At 38.2% G+C, this 10,964-nt stretch overlaps 1 protein-coding gene across 1 annotated transcript; it reads left to right on the forward strand.

The window, feature by feature from the left end:
- The first annotated feature begins 354 nt into the window (after nt 1–354).
- pdcd10a (programmed cell death 10a) lies at nt 355–7,491 on the forward strand. Its single transcript, XM_026299062.1, has 8 exons — nt 355–633; nt 2,511–2,704; nt 3,267–3,320; nt 3,504–3,621; nt 4,333–4,459; nt 5,979–6,057; nt 6,158–6,240; nt 6,633–7,491. Exons 2-8 carry the CDS (start codon nt 2,615–2,617, stop codon nt 6,712–6,714), a joined length of 633 nt encoding a protein of 210 aa, XP_026154847.1. The 5' UTR covers nt 355–633; nt 2,511–2,614; the 3' UTR covers nt 6,715–7,491.
- Nucleotides 7,492–10,964: the final 3,473 nt, after the last annotated feature.

The following is a 10,964-nucleotide window of genomic DNA, read 5'->3' on the forward strand; positions in this document are numbered from 1 at the left end:
AGATGGGCTGTTATGTACATCGCATTGGGAGGGTTGGGCTTGGTAGGGAACTATCTTGACTTTTGCGTTATTTCTGTGTAGTGTAGATTTTTGTTGTTATTTTAGCTCAAACTGTATTTTTATATATACAACTCAATTCATTTTATATTGTCATGGTTCTTAAAGGTGAACAAAGCTAACATTACTTGTACTTAGCTGTATCGCACGAAAGTGTCGTAAGGTTTAAAATACATATACCTGTGTTTGGGATTTGAAGTTTATTATGGTGGCGATTACGATTACACAACATGGAGGAGGGTTAGCGAAAGAACTACAACCAGCTTCTTTTTCAACACCGCCCACCCGCCTCTCAGATACACTTTTGTCAGGCGGAAAACTTCCTGAATGAAACAACCATCACAAGAGGAGACCGAATAGTCTGTCGGAGCAAACACCTGTCTGTCGTTGTATTAGTTTTCATTTTTGTCGAAGTATATTACTGTTTTGTCAGCGGACACTTAGCTAAGCGATATTAGTTAGCTAGAGGTAGAGCTCATCACCTGCTCTAAGCTGCTAATCTCCTGTTAGCAGGCTACGGCGTCCACCTCCTTATCAGTTATTGCTTTTCGCCTCATTGACATCTAGTTATCTCAGGTAAGTGTGGTGTTTCTCCATCAGCGGAAAAAGGCTTTCAGAAACACTTTTCTGTGATTTTGTTTTTTTTCCTTGTGCTTTTTAAGTTACACCAAGATAATTTAGTTCAAAATTGTCACTACAGTAAATTTGTGGTGCTCGACAGCCTTGGTTTGGTCAGTGGAATTTGTGTTGATGCAGGGAGGGTCACTGTGGCTTTAAAATCAGCTGGATGGTAAGAAGACATGCAAAACTTAACAGAGTGATGCTGTGGCTCGTCTGTGGAGTAGGGAGGCTTGTATTGGTCCACAGAGATGACTCCAAACTTTGTCTAAAAGACCATTGTTCTGACAATAACACAGAGGTGTAACTAACTGCTTTCATTAGTAATATTTCTATTTAAAGCTGGTATTAATGGGAAATTTCATAGAGCATTTTATCAAGTCCGGTTTGCATTTTTTACAAGTTAGTAATTGTTTGTGACAGCTTTTTCTTTGAAACAAGGGAATGTGATTGAATTATTAAAACCATAACGAATAGGATTAGGGGTCTTGATTACAAAACAAAATTCTATAAATCCTTTGTCTGTCCAGTTTTAGATTACACTGCAGGTATGTGGGTTTGTTGCAAACAAACAAAAAGTGCAAACAGAGCTGTGTGTGTCTTTGGCTGTGCATAGCTAGGGAGTATATTTATAGACAGGAAATAGTCTTAACCTTGTTGTTTTCACACTTACAAAAAACACAGACCCATGGAAGGTTATTTTTTTTTTGCTGGTGTTAACCAGATCATTAAACTTCCATTTAATGAAAATGGACTAAACTCTAAATTAATTTAAGTATCATGGGTCAAAAAAGCAATCAATAAAATAAAAATGGCATATTTAAATATTTACTTTAGTGAAATTTGTTGGTATCAAATGTTTATATGTACATGCCCACACATTATATTTAAACTGCATCTGATTGTAGATTTATTGGGATCCAGCTGAATAAAGTTCATTTTGTTTAACGTTTCTAAAATTGTACAGTAATCATAATCCTTGCTGGTTATTTCTATCAAGAAACACTGCCACACTTGGCTCATTTATTGTCTTTTGGATTGTGTTATAATAGTTATCACAGGGCAAATTGACACCTGTAGATGTAGGTGTAAGAAGGTGGCCTGAAGTCATTGTCATATCAGCAGGTGGTGACTCATTGTGAGAAACACTCGGTATGTAAAGTAAGTGTCCTTGCCCTCTTGTAAATGCTGAGTGAGTAGAATGGAGAATGACGTGTGAGATCCTGTGAATATGTCACACAACAAACTATGGCTGAGAAAAGAAACTGGTTCTGAAGGTGTTAGCCACAGGCAGGAACGTGTGTGAGAAAAAACAGCAGTATATAGATGGAGATGTTTTTTATTTTAACCACCAGGATTGACTCTTTCCTAATAACACAAGTGAAGGTAAAAAATCATTATGTATGTAAGTCAAGGTTCTATATTTATCATGCTGATAAATTGATTGTAGCAAAAGTATTGTAGAGGGTGTTCCTTTTTAAGTGTCTGGCACATGCCAGTTTTGTTGCTATTGCACCCAGTGGAGCAGTAAAGTACACAGTCCTGAGCAGTATGGCTGATTACACGTTGATCATGTCTGTCACTGAAAGGCATTTTGGAAAGTAGGCTGTGGGATTTTATCATTTGTATGGGGAAAGAATAGGAATGCACCTGCTGGTGCATTGTTGGAATCAAATACATATTCCATCTTTGACCTCTAACAGAAGTTTTCTGTGCCCTCATTTCAATTCAAGAACAAAAAAAATTGTGGCCCTGGTGCATTTTAGGCTCTTATTTATTCCTCTTCTCTTTCATTTCCATCCAACACCATCTATCTTTCATCTGCTCTTCTTCAGGTCCTTGTCTGCTCCCATTCTGTCAGTGTCTCTGAGTGATTGAATGTAGTGAAACTGGCATCAGTGGACAAGCACACACATAAAGGCCCATTGATTGGTCAAGGATGACCATGGAGGACATGAGAAATGAAGCAGACACCACCTCAGTAGTCTCTATGGCTCTCTACAGTGTGATGTATCCTGTCTTTAACCAGGTATTTAATGCAGTTTTGAAGTAAGAAAAAAAAGGGAATAAACAAGGCCAAGATTTGTTGCATGAGAAAGAAATGTGGTGATTGGTTATTCTGCTTGGCTGCATGATATATCTCTATACTACATTACTGTGTGCTTGCAGGTTATGTTTTTTCCATAGTTTTGATAAGTTATGTATATAGACTTAGTTTCTTTGGGTGTTGCTTTTTTGGAGAAAGAAAATACCCACACATATATATATATATATGTAAGTATATTCCAAAAAAATCTTCACAAATGGTACACATTCAAAGACCGCAAAGAATAAAATACGCAGGTGCGTAAACAATCGAGGCGTTTTAAAGGGTGCTGTGAAAATGTTAAATCAAAAGTGACAAATCAAAGAAAATCAATAGAGGATACTGTATGTGGTAACACACAGTGAGACCAAAATAATAATAGATCATGTACTGCAGGATGCCTGGTTTGTATGTTACATTTCAGGACAGAAGAGAGACCATAATAAAAGCTGTGTGTGTTTGTGTTATGGTTTATGTTTATTTGTCTGTGTATTGCATCTTACAGTTGGAGCAAGTTAACCTATCAGCAGCACAAATCTTGAGAGCAGCCTTTATAAAGGTAAAATACTGCTTTTATTTCATAGTTTGTTTACATTTGTGGAATGAACTGCCATACTTCTAATAATTGTGCACATACCTTTATGTTTTTTATATTTTTAGAGTGTTAACTTTATGTTAATTTGTAGACCTGATAAATTTTAGTGCCACAAAAGGTTTACAGTGAAAACTTGTGTGTTACAAGGCAGAGAAGGAAAACCCGGGTCTGACCCAGGACATTGTAATGAAAATAGTGGAGAAGAAGAACTTAAAAGTCAACTATAGTGAATCTCTACTTCGTATGACTGCAGAAGATGTGGAAGGTAGGATACTCGGTGAATGGTGCATGGATGGTGGAATATAATGTCACATATGAAAACGATATGACACTACCAGCATGAAAATTACAGTAGGTCAGTTATAGGAATGGACATAAAACTGACCGACAGTACATTAACTTTCTGCTACCAAAGGTGTGTGTCACTATATTGATTCCTGAAGATTTTTTTTTCTTTAGAGCTTATTTGTGCACATCAAGCACTCTGTTGCTTAAAAACACAGCAAACTGGAAAATTACCAACTTTTTGGTTGGGGTTTTTGTTTTTTAATGCCATTTTACGTTGGCCCATTGTTCCACTGGGGGGAGCTGTTTCTCCAGAAATCGACTCCTGGCCCTCAAATGTTCACTTTTTTTTTTTTTTTGGCTGTAATTGAATTCCTTGTGCCATATGCAGTGATTGATGATAGTAATGAATTCACACACACATATACACACACTTTGGATGAATTTTAAATGTACCTCCTGCATGGCACAGCCCACGTTATACCTTGACCATGTCTTCATGTAATAAACGTGTACACACAAATATAGTTGACCCTGTGTTAATCTTCTACATTTGCAGTGAAGATGTGTTTTTGACACATGCCACTGTTACTTGCTTTATTTCAGCACCTCCTGTAGTTGTTTGTGTGTTTACATGCTGGTTGCCTAGCACTTTAAATCTGTGTTTTTCTCCTCCTCTTGTTGTTTTCAGAGTTCGTGATTGACAGGCCAGAGCCAGAGTTCCAGGAGCTGAACGAGAGGGCCCGAGCTCTGAAACACATCCTCAGCACCATACCAGATGAGATCAGTGACAGAGTAGGCTTCCTACAGACCATCAAGTAAGATAGCTCAGTGCGTGACTGAGTGTGTGCCCTGCAAACCAGGTTTAATTGTACATAATATAGCGAAGACGAATCCGCACAAGTTTAAAATCTTTCAATAGTTCAAGGGCAATTTTGAGGTCAGTCTGAGTTGCGACACAAGAATGCACACTTGCAGTCAGTACGTATATGTTTCTAGCTAGCACTAACCTCTGAACTGTTAGCACAGTTGTTTTGGGGTGAAAAAATACAAACTGGGCCGTTCTGCAGATTGTAACAACCCAGCGATCAAATTTATGCAAACAACTGGTGGTAAAAATTCACCTTACACTTCATGCTCTGAGCACGCCATGAGCTGAAAAACAGAATATGATTTTTGTTTTACTCCTACACCTTAATTTTTGTTTTTGTGTGCAGCGTACTGTAAATGAACAGAACTATGGAAGAAAGACTCAGGGAGGTAATAAATGTATTCAAATGACTTTTAATTGTATATTTTAATTACATAGTCGTTTTTGTTAAATTGCGTTTAATGGAATTTGATTTTTTTTTTCTTTTTTTTTCTAGCTACTACTGTGCTACCGTATATTTAAAAAAATCAGATATTTTGTTATAGATATTTTTAATTAGCAGCACAAGATGAAGTGAATTCAAATGAGAAGTCTTGAGCATGGGAATTCATATCCTTGGCAACAGTAGGTGGACAAAATAATCTCAGCTGAATGGTCCACCTAAGCTTTCAGTCGCATTCATCAGGAACTGGCTAAAGTGTCATTGCAAGACTGAGGTTTAGGAATAAAATCATTAAAACTCTGACATACCCAGATGCTGATATTAGCATTAGGCATTTTTTGGTACGTTATGGAGTAGCGATGAAAAAACTTATCCCTTAGAGAGAGACACACACACACGCGCGGTCATGTTTCTGTCACTTCAGAGGACATTATATTGACTTGTATTCATTCCTTGGAGACTTACTATTACCACTCCACCATAACCCCAAACTAACATAAACTATAACCTAACCTTGATGTTAACTTAGGTTTTTTACCCTGAAATGCAATGATTTACATTATGAGGACTTGCTTTTATGTCCCCACAGTGTGGCTGTGTAAACAGATTTATGCCCTCGCAAGATGAGTAATGCAAGCCCTTTATAGAAAGAAAGTGAGAGACATTTCATTTTCTTGGCCCACTTTGCCATTATTTTCATTGAATTCAATACACTTAGTGAGTCTCTGTTTAAGTTACTTACCCAGCGGACGGCTTAGAAATCAATTCAAAGGGAATGCTAAAAAATTAAAGTTATGAAACGGCAGATTTTAAGTGCGTGTGAGGGGAGAAAAAGTTGAAGGTGAAAGCATGTTTGTGAGAATAGAGGAAGAAGGGGAGACAACGAGCAGGATCAAAGAACTATAGTTTCAGGACATTACTGCCTGATAAAAACAGAGATTCTGAAATATATATATATATATATATATATATATTTTTTTTTTTTTTCTCACAGCATTCATTTATTTGTGTGTGTCACCTGCAGAGACATTGCCAGTGCCATAAAGGAGCTGCTAGACACAGTTAATACCGTCTTCAAGAAATACCAGTATCAGAACAGACGGGTAAGTACATACAGTACATGAAGGAGAAAAAAATGCATACACAAAAAACTGTTTTTGTGAAATATGTGGAGCTGAAAGGCTGCCTGTATTTATTGGTTAGGCACTGGAACAGCAGAAGAAAGAGTTTGTGAAATACTCCAAGAGCTTCAGTGACACTCTCAAAACCTACTTCAAAGATGGAAAGTATGACATTGTTTCCAGTTTATTCTCTGTTTTAGGACTTTTCTCTTTCTGTTTTTCTCTCTTTTTTGTCATCTCACTCACTTGTTCAGCCGTCTCTTTTTCTCATGCACACACGGCTACCAACACATTTAACAGCTGTGCATACGCACTGCCACCACCATGTAAATGGTTGTCGTTTGATCACAGACCCGCTTCTTTCAAATCCACCGTTGCTGAATAATTCCCTTGACCCATTTCCTGTGGATTCATGCTGTCTTGTATCCTCTGAAGCCTGACACTCTCCATTCCAGCCAGATCAAAGTGTTTCCTGGATCAATCCAAGTATTGTTGCCATGGTTTCTCTGCGGTATGATTGACACGTGTCCTTGTGTCTCTGTCACGGTTGTTTCTAGAGCGATAAACGTGTTTGTCAGCGCCAACCGGCTCACCCACCAAACCAACATGATACTGCAGGCCTTCAAGACTGTGGTGTAGCAGCCGGTGAAGAGACACACACACCCACACACACACACACACACACACAGACAGACACAGACTGACGCTTCTATTACAGAAGAGGTGATATGAGGCTTTGTAATTTGTAAGGACATTTTATTATTTTGAGCTGTATAATTTATAATTCTATGGCTTTGAGGGGAGATCAGGTAGTTTGAGTTCAAAGCAAATCAGGTTGACAGTAATTGCTAGGGATTTTTAACTCTCTTTTATGTTGTTCTTTTATCCGATTCTTAAGTCGATATTTCTTTATTCCTTTATATATTTCCCTCCATGTTCAGTGCTGTGTAGGTCTAAAAAGTGTAGGGAACATTTGATTATTTCTTACGACCTTAAAAGTTGCAAAAGTCTTAAAAAGTTTCAAAAAGTTAAACTGAAAAGATACACATTCCCACATTTTGGACTTTCACTGGATTTTATTGTAATTTCTGGCTGTAAAAACATACAGTTGGTCATTTCTGCCTCGTGTTAATATCCTGCCACTATCAAAATGTATCATATTCTACGTACAGTCTATGTTCAGATCCTGCAAGAAATGTCTGGGAATTTGAAATTGAGGCTGTATTCGCTGTCGGCTGTCTCTGTCCTCTGCTGCTTCACCCTGTGCATCATAAACACAACCCAGCCAAGTGAACAGTAGCTCACTTGCTGGGCTGTCTTCCTTTTCACTTTAGTGTAGCTCTGAGCTGTATGTGAATATTAGACAGGCTGCTATATACAATAATACTGCTTGTTGTTGTAATGGATGATGAAAAATGAAAAAAACATATTTACAGTATATGGGTTTGTGTGTATCACTCGTTTTTTTTTTTTTTTTTAATTTTTCTTGTAATCTCTTAAAATAAAATCTCCTTATGTCTCATCATCAGAATCTAGTGGCTGATTATGGCTGAGCAGTTCAGCTCATAAGATGTTATGTTTTTGGGTTGTCTGTCTTCCATCCGTCTGTCCATGCGTCCCATTCTGTGAATTCAATTACCGGAACACCTCGAGGGAATTTCTTCATGTTTTGCTGCAAACATCCACTTGGATTTAAGGATGAACTGCTGTATTTTGGTGATCAAAGGTCAAGGTCACTGTCATCTCACATGCTCTTAATATATATATTTTTTATTAAGTTTCTTAAGATATTCTCCAAGAGAAGGCTGGACAGACATGAATATAAACTGTGACTTGACTGGTTGGCAAAGGCATACCAAGTAGTCATTCTAATTTTCTTTGATTTTTACTTTTTCTTTTTTTTATAAAATTGGATAAGTGTGAGAGAAAAGTTTTCGTGGCTCCAGCAGATCCCAGTGACCCAAAATAGGAATAAGCGGCTATAGATGATGAATGGATGGTTCTCTGTCTTGTATTGCAATGTCTACTACATTCCTCCTACCAAATGTTCTTGAAATAAGTTGACCTGACAGTTTGTTACGACACTGAAACAAGTTATGAAGAGTGTGTTTGAAAAGTAACACTCCCTTTTTCATTGCAAAAAAATGACTTCCAGTATTGGACAAAGATTTTCAGACTGGGTTCTTCAGATTTGCATTGATGTATGAAAGAGTTTCATTTCCGCTGAGTCCTTGCTTTCTTTTTTCCCCCTGTACCTCTTTCTTTCCAGTCCTAACATCCGTAACATTTTTTTCCCCCTTCTTTCCAGCAACTTCATTCTTCTCCCTGTATAATAGTGGATTTTCCATGGTGGATTTGTGGTGGGCTATTTTGGGCTCTGTACCGGATCATACATGCACCACTGTAATCCAATTGTGATAGTGTTAATTTTTAAAGCTTTATTATTGAAATTGCTGAGACCTAATTTTCTGATCCTGTCACCGTTGACGACCGCTGTAATCAGCTAATTCAAGTTATTCCAGGCCATTAACTCACACACAGTGATTGGTTGTGGTCACTGAAGCAGCAGTGAGGAAGGGAAATGATATTATCTATGCTGGATGTAAAGCTTTTCTGTGTATTTGTGCTTGCAGTCATACAGGCTATTTGTTTTAGTCTTAACAAATCCCTAAGAGACTTTTCCTTGTTGTAGTGTTGTGTGTGCGGCTACGAGTGACCCAAAGGATGCCCTTTCAAAGGCATTTGAATGGCACCATAAAGCTCTGCTGTTGTGTGTGTGTTGTTTTTGTTTGGGTCCAGGTTCAAATCAGTAATTTTGAATTGTTCAAACCACAAACACTTTTATGAGTGGCAGTAAATAACTAATGTTTTTGTGAACTGTGTGCTGTAGCTATGGAGTGTGTGCTGGTTGTGTGTCTGCATTGGGGGTAATTGTGCCTCACACAGATTATCTTCTCTCCAGTGCCTAATCTGTGAATAGACGTAACACACACGCACATTGTGGTACATGCGGACGATGGGGGCCGGGACTCACAAACACAACTCTTTTGGTTGCCAGGAAACTTAGGCTGTGTCTGTGAGAGTGAGGTATAATAAAAGAAAAGAATTGTGTGTGGTTGTGTGTCTCTCTTTGTGTGTGTGTGGCCTCTGCCACCATCGGGGGCTACTGAGGGCAGTGAGTTAACTCTCTGTGGATGTGTGTGCTACAGCCAGGGTTGTTAGCGTTGATTATTTCTCAGCCGTTGACTTAGACAAACGACAAAAGCTTGAGCTGGAACCAGCTGAATCTCCTTTGGCCAAGGCCAAGACAAACCAACCAGAGACTGAGGATTTGTTTGAGTTGTCATACATTTAAAATAAAATGTGATTCAGCACCTGGCAGTGTAGGGACTCTGGGGCACTCGGAGGATGAAATTGAATGTTTTGGTAAGTTTAAGTGTGTTACTAACTACTAACTGTGTGTGCAGCTCTGCTATACTTCCATGATTAAAAACCTGCTTCACTGAAGTGTATGTATGCACTGCAGTCCTGGCAAGGTACAGATAACTTGAGAGTGATGTTACCAGTCCAAAAACCTGTCATTATGCTGTTACAGCCTGGTGATGAGATGGCTTTTTGGACAGTTTGAATTCAGGTGGATGATACTCTGTTCAGATGTAATAAACCTCAGAAATCCAGCAGTGACAATTTTGAGAGAGCTGACAGGACCTGAAGTGACCATTGAGGAGAACGAGAGGCAATTCTGGTAAGTAGGTTTTGTTTGCCAACAGATATGACAGCACTACACTACTTTTTTTTCCCACCCTATTGTGTAATGTTGTAAAATCTACATGACTTAAAGTACTTCTGTCAAAGCAGCATTGAAAAGTAATGCTCAGATGTTTTTCTTTTGTTCAAAGAGCAATATTTATGGTGCATCAGCTACAAATATGGGCTACTTTTTGTGCTCGTTTTAAGAAACTGCCTGTGTAATCACATAAAGACTGATGCCAGCTGCTTTCTACAAAACAAAAGTCAGGATGGGGTTGATTAAAAGTTATCACACTCATAAACAAAACATGAACGAACTGTCACTGAGGTTTCGCCATTCTTTTCTTTTATTACTGCAGCATAAACATATCTGTTGCAGTCTACTACTTGTTGTCAGTGATGGTGGATAAAGTATCATATCAAGATCTCGCTGCAGTTAATCGCCATTATAAAAAGATAATAGCCTCAGCAAAACATTGATTTTTGCTTTCATTACCCACCCTGTCATCTAAATCTTAGCTCAGTTTGATGCTGCTTCCAAAGAATTTGTCTCATAAATGTTTATGTTAGGCTAAAAATGAAACTGTTTGCTGTCCTCTACTGCCCTTTGCAATGTTTTGTAGAGTTAAAAAGAAAAACTTTTCATCTTCTCACATTTCTTTCTTAGACCTCAAACACAGCACATGCTAATTTAACAAATCCCAGCTTTTATTCAGACTATTACTCATTATCTCATCTACCTGACTTCTGTATTTTATTTCACTTGACATAGCAGAGACTTGACATGCTTTGGAAACCTGCCACCTCCTTGAAACATAATTTGGGGACCTATTCACTCACCTTGGAAAGCCACTGAGCTGGGGAAAAATTCTTTTGAAAATGAAAGACCTTTGCACACCATTCAACACTGACATGTTGGGATTGTGTGAAAAGAGCCAACAAAAGAAGTCTGCTGCTGCTGTGATTCAGCTGTATGATTATAGTGTCATGACAATCCACTGTGAAACAGATATGGAAGGTTACTAAGGGATTACTTGAGCAGGGAACATCTTGTTTTATCTTGTGCCACCTAAAATTGTGGGTGAGATATAATTTGAGCCTGTAGTGCAGACCCACAGATGCTTTACCTTTCTGACCTT

The sequence above is a fragment of the Mastacembelus armatus genome, chromosome 13 (genome assembly GCF_900324485.2).
Source record: "Mastacembelus armatus chromosome 13, fMasArm1.2, whole genome shotgun sequence".
Lineage (NCBI taxonomy): Eukaryota > Metazoa > Chordata > Actinopteri > Synbranchiformes > Mastacembelidae > Mastacembelus > Mastacembelus armatus.